We start from the raw sequence: 13,907 nt of genomic DNA, 5'->3' as shown, positions 1-13,907 counted from the left end.
ATAATCAAATAGGTTGCAGATATGTAATTAATATACACAGAGTTTTTAGTAAAGATATAATGATTTTTAAGCAATGAATTCTAATCGAATTAAGAGACGTACGCAGAGACTTGAATAATTTTATATTTTTTTCTATGTTGAAAAAACTTAAATACGGCTTATTGTCATATAATATCGAAAATCAGTGTCCGTTGGTACCTGTAAGAAAAAAATACATAATCATGGCATCGAGATACCTACCTTTGAAAAAGTATTCGTGTCATGAGTGTGTGCATCGAAATGTGCATATTTTTTCATAGATCAAAGTAGATCACATCTGCAACTCTTTCCACATGGTAAACAGCAGGTGTTAATACAATATGGACGGGTTTCGCTTTCAAAGTCGCTCGAGGGTTGAAAATCGTCGCAGGACACCAAATGGCGTAATGAAAGAATAACACTCTCACTGTCCGTTCGAATTCAGTAATAAATAAAAATAAAACTTGTCGAGGAACTAGAAATCCACTCTCAAATCGAAACAACTAAAGCTTGTAGCCCTATTATCTCTCTTCCAACGTACTTATACTTGTTTAATAGATTTATATTATCCACTGACACTTCGTGATGGAATTGCATTTTTAATTTATTATTAGATTAAAACCAATATTTTTAGCTTTTCCACTTTTTTATTTGACCAGCGACCGGGTTTCGTCGTTACCGACATCATCAGACTGGGTTTCGTCGTTACCGACATCATCAGACCGACATCATCAGACTACCGACATCATCAGACTGGTCAGACCAGTCTGATGATGTCGGTAACGACGAAACCCGGTCGCTGGTCAAATAAAAAAGTGGAAAAGCTAAAAATATTGGTTTTAATCTAATAATAAATTACTTATACTTGCAAAAATTATTAAATTTATGTTAACAAGAACTACATTTCAAATTAAAACTAATATTTCAAAGCGTAACCATACGAGTGAAAGAAAAGGAAGCATATTTTTTTTAAATTTGAAAAGTATACTCGTATTACGTATTTCAAAATAATCACGTAAACATACAAAAGTACACAATAAACGTTTTTAAATTTTACAAAAATAATTCAATATTAAAGGTTAATTAAAATATGTAGGTATTAACATCACAGTGGGTATTGATAGCATAACCTAGCCTAGAAAATTATTGTGGCCAAAAATCATTTAAATATATGTATGTATGTATTTGTCCGCCTCCGTAGTGTAATGGTCAGCACGCTCGGCTACCGTTCTGGAGGTCCCGGGTTCGATTCCCAAGGGGGGTAAAATAAATATAAGTGATTTTTTCAATGTCTTATTTATTCAATATTACCCTGGACTGGTACCTGAAGCGGAGGGCTGATCACCTTTCCTTCACGTGTAAACGATCAAGATAACACTGCGTTTATATGACGCAGTGTCCTATGCACCATTGGGGTGCGGATAAGGGTTTTATTATGATTTATTATATATAAATGATTTAGTTTTTTTTCCAATGTTCGAAACATCTTTAAATGTTATATTGTATACTTAATCACAGACAAAATCAAAATCAATTAAACTGCTTCGAATGATTCAGCCTTTCACAATCTCTTCCAATAAAAAGAAAATTCATCTCTGCTAAGATATCTTCCATATCGTAAATTAACTTGTTAAATGTATGTATCAATATTTTTAAAATATTTTTCCAATGCTTAAAGCATATTTAAATGTAACATCGTGTATCTTACCACGGACAAAATTAAAATCCGTTAAACTGCTTTTCATTATTCAGACTTCTTCAGACTTCCACAATCTCTTCCAATAAAAAGAAGATTCGTCTCTGCTAAGATATCTTACATATCGTACATAAACTTTTTAAAGATATGTGTAAATGATTTTGAAAATATTCTTAATATTATTAATATTTAAAGCATTTACTTTGTGGTTGGTCAATTTTATTTGAATATATATATATTTTTAGTAAAATTAGTAAATACGGTGAGTGGTTATATACTAATACATATTATTAACATTTTTGTACAAATATATAAAAGATTTTTAAAAAATTCCAATGTTTAAAGCATCTTTAAATGTTTTAATACTGTATACCTAATCACGGACAAAATCAAAATCAATTAAACCGCTTTAAATTACCCGATTCCCAATTAAACGGTATTGATTGCGTACACGTTTCAGTGTCTCGAAAGGACATTACTTAGCCTAACGAGGTAGCAGTTGAATAGCCACAGGATCCTGGATCCTTCTACACTTCTTCTATGTGGGTAGGTCCGATGAATGCATCGGCGCAAATAATCGCCAACAGATGGCTATAAACTGGCCCTCCCTATCGGGCAACGGGAGGGAGGGAGGGAGGTAGGTAATTGTCGGGTTTGGCGCTTGGACGAGTGTTAAAGTCTCGGAGAGGAGATCTGAGGAGGCCTACACAGGCGTCGGGGTCGTTAGCGGACTGTACCGACTACTAGCTTCGGGAAACAATAATGCTACGATACGAAGAATGGTAACTAATGGTAATGAGTATGTAATGAGAGGAGTATTTTATTTTTTTAAGTTAAAAAATGAAGGGTAATATAAAATTAACATCGGTAAATAGATATGCAAATTGTACCAGACAAAAGCGATATTCTTTATAGAAAATATTACATGCATGAAATATTTATTATAAGTAAAAAAAATGTACTTCAATGTTAAAAAACACTACATTAATATAAATTTGAAATATACCATACTTCACCTAAGAAAAATTATGTGTGATAGTAGTTGCTTTATTTTTCATAGATACATTTTATTACATTTTTTTAAATTAAATATATGTAAAACGGCTCTTTAGGCATAGCCTGTGTTGAGCCGAAAAACTTACATGTTAATATAATACATATTTTTTTAATTACTAGATTTTATACATTACATACAATAGATACCTACATTAACAATGTACAGTAGAAAAGTTTTACAATAAATAAATAATTAGTAAATAGTATAATTTCTTACTAGATCCCTTATGTTACAATTAATGTTTAATATTTTTTTTTATAATAAAATGAACATTTAAGAGGTAAAAAGCTAACTATTACATAGTACCTACAAAAATATTTGTACCAATCCACCAACGGATGATTTTTATGGGATGTATATATATATATATATATATATATATATATATATATATATATATATATATATATATATATATATATATATATATATATATATATATATATATATATATATATATATATATATATATATATATATATATATATATATATATATATATATATATATATATATATATATATATATATATATATATATATATATATATATATATATATATATATATATATATATATATATATATATATATATATATATATATATATATATATATATATATATATATATATATATATATATATATATATATATATATATATATATATATATATATATATATATATATATATATATATATATATATATATATATATATATATATATATATATATATATATATATATATATATATATATATATATATATATATATATATATATATATATATATATATATATATATATATATATATATATATATATATATATATATATATATATATATATATATATATATATATATATATATATATATATATATATATATATATATATATATATATATATATATATATATATATATATATATATATATATATATATATATATATATATATATATATATATATATATATATATATATATATATATATATATATATATATATATATATATATATATATATATATATATATATATATATATATATATATATATATATATATATATATATATATATATATATATATATATATATATATATATATATATATATATATATATATATATATATATATATATATATATATATATATATATATATATATATATATATATATATATATATATATATATATATATATATATATATATATATATATATATATATATATATATATATATATATATATATATATATATATATATATATATATATATATATATATATATATATATATATATATATATATATATATATATATATATATATATATATATATATATATATAAATATATATATATATATATATATATATATATATATATATATATATATATATATATATATATATATATATATATATATATATATATATATATATATATATATATATATATATATATATATATATATATATATATATATATATATAAATGGATATGTGTGTGTTCTCTAGTTATGTAGGTACGTACCCACTTCCTCACACGTATCTAAAGATTATAAATTGTTAGGTGCTTAGCAAAACTATCAAGGAACGTGTTTGGATTTTACGAACTTCCACAATCTACAGCCGGGTATCAGTTTGAAAAAATATATCCATTCCTACCTGTGGGTATAATGTCTGCAGCCAAGTATAGGAACTAATAAAATTCTGAGCTAAAGATATCGATCAGAACGTTGTAAATTTTTACAAGGCACGACCGCTGAAAACAATTTATCATAGTGAATAAATACATTTCTGAATAGTTTAATATGTAGTAAGTATCGATATACATACTCATGCAACACACTTGGATTTTAACGCGTCATCAGACATTTATCGAAATAGGAATAAAAACTGAAAAATGTAAAAAAAAACATTTACTGTATGGAATTCGACATTCATTATTTAACTAAAAAATAAACGACATCAAAATAATCAAGCTTAAACTAAAAAAAAATGAAATTATTACCTATAATCTTTATTTTATCCAAAAAAAATTGAGCAGTTGTGGTTTTTTTTTTAATCCTGGACATGATAAAATATAGAAAGCCAACAAATCATTTTGATGATTAATAAATTCGGCAAAGCTCTTTAAGGTATAAGAATAAAATGTAATTCCGATAAAAATCGCGCTGCACATTGCCGACTGAACATCCAGAGCAAGAGAGAAGGAATGGGAGGGATCGTGAAAGAGAGGAGAATACCATATGTTTCTCTGTCCCTCTTCCGCGCGAGTTAACGCTAACATCGGGTGAAAGAATAAGGTAAAAGCTTCTAGTAGAAGGAAGACACATCAAAGCTCAAATAAATAAATAAGAGTGCAAGACTTTATACATTTTTACAAAGTCCACCGTGTCCATACTGAATACTTAACATAACCTGGATGGACTTTTCCCTCCGCTGGATGGTTGAACGCTAACGAGAAGCTAAACGTCAAGCAGCACAAAAACTATAGTGGTGTGCGTGCGACAGCGTGTTGGTGTTTGTAGGTACTTTTTTCTGACAACTACCAGTGGTGTGAGGAAGGCGAAAGGACGTAAGTGATGGCGTTCCGCAACGGCCGCGAAGACCTTCCGGCATCGAGAGCCGGTATTACCTGTCGGGGCCAGCGGTGGCCTTGTGCTAGCGGCCCGAGTTCACTTCAGTGTGAGAGCAAACAGCCATCGGAGCGGACGTGCGTTTGGCTTTACAACATTTCTCCTCGTAGTTTGAAGTCCCGACCGATGACCGCGAACCCGCTGTTATAGTGCACTGACGTACAAGGCAGACGGTGTTTACCATTAGTACATCGAAATCTAAGTCAATAATAAAGTGTTTTTTTTTCTTCTGTTAATGACTTCGGATTTATTTTCGCTGAAATTGTGTAAATGATTATTCCTATATTGTGTTGCCCCGTTAAGGGCGAGAGTACATAGTTAACGCAACAAACATGGATAATGTTGCTTCGGTGTGTTGTTATTATCGGCTGCGAAGCGTGGCTCGCGGCGCCATCTCGTTAGATTCAGTTCGTGCATAGTGAACGGCAACCCCGAGCTGATGCGGCGTCGCAAAGCTAGAACCGCCAGGGAGTGTACGGTGACGAAACGGGCGCAATTCCAACGAGTGAGTGCGCGCGTCCATGTGGAGATGTACCGCGGGGGAGCCGTGTGGGCCATGGCCCTGGTGCTGGGCGGCCTGCTGGGCGTGCTGCCCGCTTCCCTGTCGCAGGCGCCGGCCGACGGGCCCCGCTACCAGGCACCCGACGAGTGCCGCTGGGTGCCGGCCTGGGGCGGCTCGCAGGACGTGGCCCTGCTGTGCCGCTTACGAACCATCAACAGTGAGCTGGAGAACACCAACTTCAGCGTCATCCAGCCCAGGCACACCGTGCGCTTGCGCCTCGAGTGCAGCGACGCGCTCTTCTTCCAGAGCTCGCTCAGTCCGGGGAGCTTCGGCCCTCTGGTCGAGTTGCGGGACCTCTCCATCGAGTTCTGCAAGATCGGAAACCTCTCCGGAGGAGCTTTCCGCGGCTTGCGGGACTTGCGCAATCTCACCCTGCGCACGCACAACACGGACTGGGCCGCCATGGCTCTGGACGTAGCCCCCGACGCCTTCTCGAGAGAGCTTCTCAATCTGGAACGGCTAGACTTGGGGCACAACAACATGTGGGGACTACCCGACGGCGTTCTGTGTCCTTTGCGTAACTTGGAATATTTGAATTTAACTAAAAACAGAATACGAGACGTGTCCGGCTTTCGGTTCTCGACCGCCGATCGCCACCCGACAACGAAGTGCGGTGAGAACATTATAGTGATGGATTTATCAAAAAATAATATCGAAAGCTTGCCAGCTGGCGCGTTTTCTGGTCTGGGGAGGTTGCAAAAGATTTATTTGCAAGGAAACGGTCTCTCCACGGTTGCCGATAGGGCTCTCGAGGGTCTATCTTCCTTGACGACGTTAAGACTTTCGGACAATCGTTTGAGAAGTCTCCCTCCCGAATTATTCACGGATACGCGTGATGTGAAAGAAGTGTATTTTAATAACAATTCTATAAACGTACTAGCCCCTGGATTATTTGGTGAACTTACGCAATTGCTCGTACTGGACTTATCGCAAAATGAGCTTACCGCGGAGTGGATAAATACAGCGACGTTTGCGGGTCTCGTAAGACTTGTAGTGTTAGACTTGTCAAATAACAAAATTGCAAAGTTGGAGACGTCAGTGTTCAGAGACCTATACAGTTTACAAATTTTAAGACTGCAAGATAATTATATAGAAAACATTCCGGATAATGCGTTTAGTGCTTTGTACAACCTTCATACGTTAATCTTGTCAAATAACCGCTTGACTTCTATTGAGGGTAACACGTTCAACGGTTTGTACGTGCTTTCTTTGCTATCCATAGACAATAATAGGATTTCTACAATACACATCGAGGCATTGAAAAATTGTTCTAGTCTACAGGATTTACATTTAAATGGAAACAAATTTTTAGAAGTGCCTTCGGTGTTAAAACATGTGCCCATGTTGAAAACGTTAGATCTCGGTGAAAATCATATCAATAATCTAGACAATTCTTCCTTCAGTATGATGCAACAGATGTATGGACTTCGTTTAACCGAAAACAATATCGGAAATATAACCAAAGGAATATTCGACAAAATGACAGCCCTTAAAATTTTGAACTTGTCTCGAAACAAGATACAAAAAATAGAATCGGGTGCTTTCGACGCCAATTTGAATTTGAGAGCAATTCGTCTAGATGGAAACTACCTCAGCGATATCGGAGGACTGTTTGCAAAGTTACCGAGTCTAGTTTGGCTGAATATATCTGATAACCAACTAGAATGGTTCGACTATGCCCAGATTCCAACTGGATTGCAGTGGTTGGACATTCACGCTAATAGGATTGCAGAACTCGGGAACTATTTCGAGATCGAATCGCAGCTATCACTAAGCACATTCGATGCGAGTTCCAATAAACTGACGGAAATAACAGGCAGTGCTATACCAAATTCCGTCGAGATGTTATACCTTAACGACAATTTGATTTCAAAAGTGCAATCCTACACATTTTTCAAAAAACCAAATTTAACAAGAGTAGATTTGTTTGGAAACAAAATAACAAGTTTAGATCCAAACTCTTTGAGAATATCAGCGGTGGCTCAAGATAAAGCGATACCCGAATTTTTTATTGGCGGAAATCCTCTCGAATGTGACTGCACAATGGAATGGCTCCAAAAAGTTAACGCGGGACGAGCGAGAACTCAGCCGAAATTGATGGACCTTGACAGTATCCATTGCAAACTACTTTACAATAGAGGAAATTCCTACGTTCCGCTAGTAGAGGCAGCACCTTATCAATTCTTATGCAAATACGAGTTCCACTGCTTCGCTCTGTGTCACTGCTGTGATTTCGATGCCTGCGATTGCGAAATGACATGTCCCACTAACTGCACCTGTTATCACGATCAATCGTGGTCGGCCAATGTCGTGGACTGTTCTTCATCTGGCTATGTTGATAGACTTCCAGAAAGAATACCTATGGACTCGACGCAGTTATACTTGGATGGAAATGATATAAAAGCCGTTCCGAGTCACGCATTTATAGGCCGGAAACGATTAAAAGTGCTGTTTTTAAACGCATCTAACATAGAAGTGATTCATAACAGAACATTTAATGGATTGAAAGAGTTGGAAGTATTACATTTACACCATAACCGATTAAATTACTTAGCGGGACACGAATTCGAAGGACTGGATAATCTGCAAGAATTGTATATTCAACACAATCGTATATCATCCATCGGTAACGGGACATTCAGTCATATGACAAGATTGAGAGTGCTCAATATAGATCACAATAGATTGACTATGTATTCTATGTGGTACTTGAACATCGGATTGACGGAAATAACGTTGGCCTCGAACCCTTGGTCGTGTGATTGTGAATTTACGGAACAATTTAGAGAGTGGATAAATCGCGTGCAAACTGTGACAGATATGGCAACAATAAGGTGCGTTTTTCACGGGAACAGCACCGAGCTCGACTTTTACACCGAAGAAATATTTTTGGATAACCCAGAAAACGGATTTTATATAACCAGTGAAAATGTTACCGCTTGCACCGGTCTGCAGAGTATCAACAACAGTATCAATGGAAATCTCACGGCGACAAAAAACATCATTCAAAGACAAGCGATACACGATTACATTCCCATGCTAATGGCAACACTCGGAGCATTCCTGATAATAATAATTATGACAATAATGATATTCATATATAGACAGGAAATGAGAGTTTGGTTCCATTCTCGGTTCGGTATACGACTGTTCTACCGAACTACAGGCTTAGATACCGACGACAGAGAAAAGCTTTTCGACGCATTCGTGAGCTACAGCTCCAAAGATGAAGCTTTCGTGGCGGAAGAACTCGCACCGGCGCTAGAGCACGGAGATCCTCAGTACAAACTGTGTCTACATTACAGAGACTTCCCCGTCGGGGGGTTTATAGCCGACACTATTGTACAAGCCGTAGAGTCGAGCCGGCGAACCATCATGGTGCTCAGTGAAAACTTCATCAAGTCCGAATGGTGCCGGTTCGAGTTCAAATCCGCGCACCATCAGGTCCTGAGGGACAGGAGGCGCAGGCTGATAGTAGTGCTCCTCGGAGAGGTCCCGCAGAAGGATCTGGACCCGGACATCAGGTTGTACCTCAAGACCAACACTTATCTCCAGTGGGGAGACAAGCTGTTCTGGGAGAAGTTGAGGTTCGCGCTGCCCGACGTGCCCAACAACAGGAGGAGAGGGATGGCGACCGGAGCGCCTCCCTTGCAGAGGCCGCACCGCCAGCAGCACTCCAGGAACCACACGGCCAACCGGGGGCCGGCCCTCCCCATGGCCGCCCCCAGAACGGTCTCCATACACATCTAGTGTTCTCGTGACGTGAGACATTCGCGAATGTGCAAACGACCCGCGATAACAAAATACTCGTGCAATTTACGCCACTTAGGCTCACAAATTCGAGCAGTGAAAACAATCGTAGCAAATGTAAATAAATTATATTTTATTCGGAGAGTGACAATAACAGTTATAGGTAGTTAATCATGTAAAATGCTTAATCGAAATGTGATATACGATAGTTTGTAAATATTCCTGTATATAAAAGTCACTAAAAAGGTAAATTATAAATAAATTGTATAGTGTGTAATGAAAGAAATAATGTGTAAAAAAAGTGTACATTGAGAATATATCTAGTGCAATGTAAAATGTAAAATTCCTAAAGAGAGTTGTGATGTTTGTCAACGGACTGATCGATCGCTGAGTGAAAACCTATTTAAAAATGTATGTATATTAAATTATGAAAAATTGTATAAAACGTGTTACTGTGATATTAATGTTCGACTAAAAGCTGTGTATGGCTTTGTAAATTTTGTTATAATAATTGGTAAAGTATGACATATCATTGACAAGCTTTGCAATTTATATTCCCATATGTATACGAATAAAATTTCAATTAAACTACTTCTGTCTTTCTCTTTACATCTTTCATAATTACTGCCAACTTAACCTTTACTCTAGAGATAACCTATTATATTCATAACTACGATAATCAAACCTTTTTGAATTATGATTAGATTACAGTAAAAAATTACATAGATTATTATAATAATTTATCTCTGTAGTAAAGATACATATTCAAAGATTCATATATACACAAAAGATACATATATAATACAAAACAAATAATTGATACATTCAGAAATTAGATTTTTTTTTTCTTCATATAAAAGATGTATCGTACTTTCTTTTAAAACAAACATATGAAAAACAGAAAAGTATGGATGATTTATTAATTTTTAAGTACAATATTTAAATTAAAAAATCAGTAAGGGTGACTAAGTACACACTAAATAATATATATTTCCAAATCCTAAAGTCACACATACGTTTAATTTTAAATGATCAATAGTGACATCGGCCATGAAAAAAATTGGCATACATTTATTTATATGAAACACCTATTTTGAAATAATCGAATTTGAATATCATGATTTTAATTGACGTGTGTAGCAAAAAGCGCGTGTTGTAAATCGTAAATAAACAGGACCTTCGCATTTTTTGTGGACTATAAACTGTTTCAAATTGGATTACATGACACATTCCATGTCACAAATCCAACAAGCTCATTTAAAGCATAAGAGTGGCATTGACTTGTAGCGAAATAGAGTACAAAAAATATGCAAGGATAAAATAAATAGAAATATTCAAATATGCAAAAATATAAAATATATGTCAGTGCCATATCAAACAATCAAAATGTAAATTCATAGAAATTTCAATAACATTAGATTAACTTTATTAAATTTAAATTTTTGAATACTAAGAATTAAAAAAATGACAAGCGTATAGCAAGGACCATAAAAATAAAGACATTTCTTAAAAAGTGAAGTAAGGGCGTTTGGCCACTGTGCTGGAGGACTCTATTTCGAATCCCAAAGAGTCAAAATAAATATGGGTGATTTTCAATATATTTATTTAATGTCACCCCAGCCTGGTACAAGAATCGCAAAATTAACTGATCACCTTGCCTTCATGCAATTAACGATCAAGATAACACTGGGTCGATACGATGGAGTGCTCTGTGCACCATTTTGTGCGAATAAAGTCTATAAAAACTCAACTAATAATACACGAATTGGTATTACAATATAATACATCCCCTCATAGGACCTGATCAAATCTTATAGAAAAACGAGAGAACCATTTTCGATCAATATTAAGTTTAACATTTGACATTACTTCATACTTTTTTAAGGTAGCAAAGTGTATAAATATATACATGTTAAATTGTTTTTTTTCTAAATATACCTATTTATAAAACCAATACTTGTATTCAAAAATGTACAAAAAATAATAATCTCCACCGTAAATCAACAAAGATGCAATCATTACAAACATAAAATAATTCATAACCCAATACATAGGCTGAAATTTATATCATATTAAAATTGTTAATTGGATATGAAGCTATTATTTTAAAGGATTGCTGATATAAAGCTAAACAGTAGACCAAGTAATTAATCAGGTTTTAAAGAATAGTATCTTAATTACATGACATTTATTCACAGACAAAATCTTATCGCTGAATAGGATGGTACGTCGGCCGATATTAAAACAGGGAAAACATTTTTATCTCGAGTGAATGTAGGTAGCATAATTAAGCAAAAAAATAACAGATACGAGTGGATAAGAATGTTCATTCCGTAAAATAATACGCTCAACAATCAAAATACGACGATATCTGTGAAAAAATCAACTTAATACGGAAAATATAAGTTGGCTGAAAATTTATCTCATTTGTTGCAAACGAAATTTATCATGTTGTTAAACAATTTTAATAAGAAGGAATATACTTATCTTATATTGTTAATATGTCTTGAAAAAGACATATTAACAATGTTAAAACCATTGCTTAATTAGATAACACGGAGTTTTCTTACACAAGAGAAATTCACAAGAATGTATATTGAACCTCTTTATTTTCAAAAATAATAGAATTTATGATACTTTTCATACATTTTTATTAATTTCATTTGATAATTTAAATCCATCACTAATTCCATTATGAGGAAGGAAGAAATAATATTGTATCGTGGGTATACTGGCAAAAACGTTAACTCTAAACTCTGTGTTTGAATAATTGAATAATCCCTATTATTTCAAGCTTTTAGCCTGAATAAAATACCCGCTACTAGACTTAAAGTTGAATTTACATTAAAAACCATATAAATATCACATTTCAAACTACTAGTGTATTTTGCCAGTTTATAGAACGTTGAAAACTTTGTAATTTGCATCATTAAGTCAAAATTGCATATTTTCGAGTTATAGTTTTTGCCAGTATACCCACGATATCTAAGTGAAAGTGGGAACATTTCTTCACTATTTCTCTTAAAAGAAAAATAAAACTTTATACTTTTATGACATTTGCCTTTTTTAAGCGCAATGAACATTTTTTTTGTTTTAAAACTAAATGCATTTAACTACTTATTTTTCTTTTCGACTGCCATTCTTGAGATTTGAGTTATTTGCAGGTATATGCGAGTACCTACCTTGCTGGGCCGAAGCCAAAAATGGTGCTACAAAAACAGCAGCCATAATTCAATTTTATTGTTATTATTAACATACATTAAATGGACAGTACCGTAGGAAAACCGCAGAACATCCATTCGTATTAGGTCGCGGAAGAGATACCGACTTACTGCCGTTGCACTAAACATTTTACGACACATATTCAGATAATAGATAATATAAAGCGGTTTATCGGCAAAGAGTTGAAGTAATAAGTCTAGGCATATGTTTAGAGAATGCACGTAATGTGATATTCACGTGGAATCTGAGTGCTATAAAATATAGACACGAGTACCTCAACAATATTTACAAAGCTTACCGAGTAAATACCATAAATATTTATTGAACTAGTGATCGTTTTCATACCTTTATTTGAAGATTGGCACTTAAAATAATACAATACAAGAAATTATTTATTGACTTGGCGTTTAATTTGTAGAACTCCATTTTAATTTATGTATTTATTTTAAATCAAACACAGATTTTTTGAGTCTACTAAGTTGTATTTAATTAACAAAAAACACATAAAAAATTATATTGTGACAATTGTTTGCCCTAACAAGGCGAAACAATTGTCACAATATAATTTTTTATGTGTTTTTTGTTAATAAAATACAACTTAGTAGACTCAAAAAATCTGTGTTTGATTTAAAATAAATACATAAATTACAATACAAGAACATTGATTTTTGAGTGTATTAAAATTATAAATATAAATAAATACTTATACACAATTTATATTATTCATACGTCAATTCAAAAAAATAATATTACTTAGCACACCTCAACTGTCAAATATTTATGTCGAAGAAAAGTGTAAGAATTTATTTAATTAAATTATGTAACAAATACTATATAAAAAAGTTTAAATGCATGACTACAAATATACTTTAGCATATAATAAAAAAATATATAATATTGATGCATTTTAATTAAACATCGGTATACACAAAAAACCTATTTTATGGATTTGTTTAACA

General features: G+C 32.8%; 1 protein-coding gene across 1 annotated transcript; it reads left to right on the top strand.

Moving 5' to 3' along the window:
* The first annotated feature begins 5,476 nt into the window (after nucleotides 1-5,476).
* On the top strand, nucleotides 5,477-10,311 carry Tollo (Toll-like receptor Tollo). The gene has a single exon (XM_088264374.1). It carries the CDS (start codon nucleotides 5,854-5,856, stop codon nucleotides 9,724-9,726), a length of 3,873 nt encoding a protein of 1,290 aa, XP_088120500.1. The 5' UTR covers nucleotides 5,477-5,853; the 3' UTR covers nucleotides 9,727-10,311.
* Nucleotides 10,312-13,907: the final 3,596 nt, after the last annotated feature.

The sequence above is a fragment of the Brachycentrus maculatus genome, unplaced genomic scaffold (assembly GCF_059751285.1).
Source record: "Brachycentrus maculatus isolate JH-2025_06_01 unplaced genomic scaffold, ASM5975128v1 h1tg000226l, whole genome shotgun sequence".
NCBI lineage: Eukaryota > Metazoa > Arthropoda > Insecta > Trichoptera > Brachycentridae > Brachycentrus > Brachycentrus maculatus.
This window is presented reverse-complemented; position numbering and strand designations above follow the sequence as displayed.

What these genes read in the sequence shown, in the direction of transcription:
- Tollo (XM_088264374.1), top strand. Translation starts at nt 5,854, where the DNA reads ATGCGGCGTCGCAAAGCTAGAACCGCCAGGGAGTGTACGGTGACGAAA.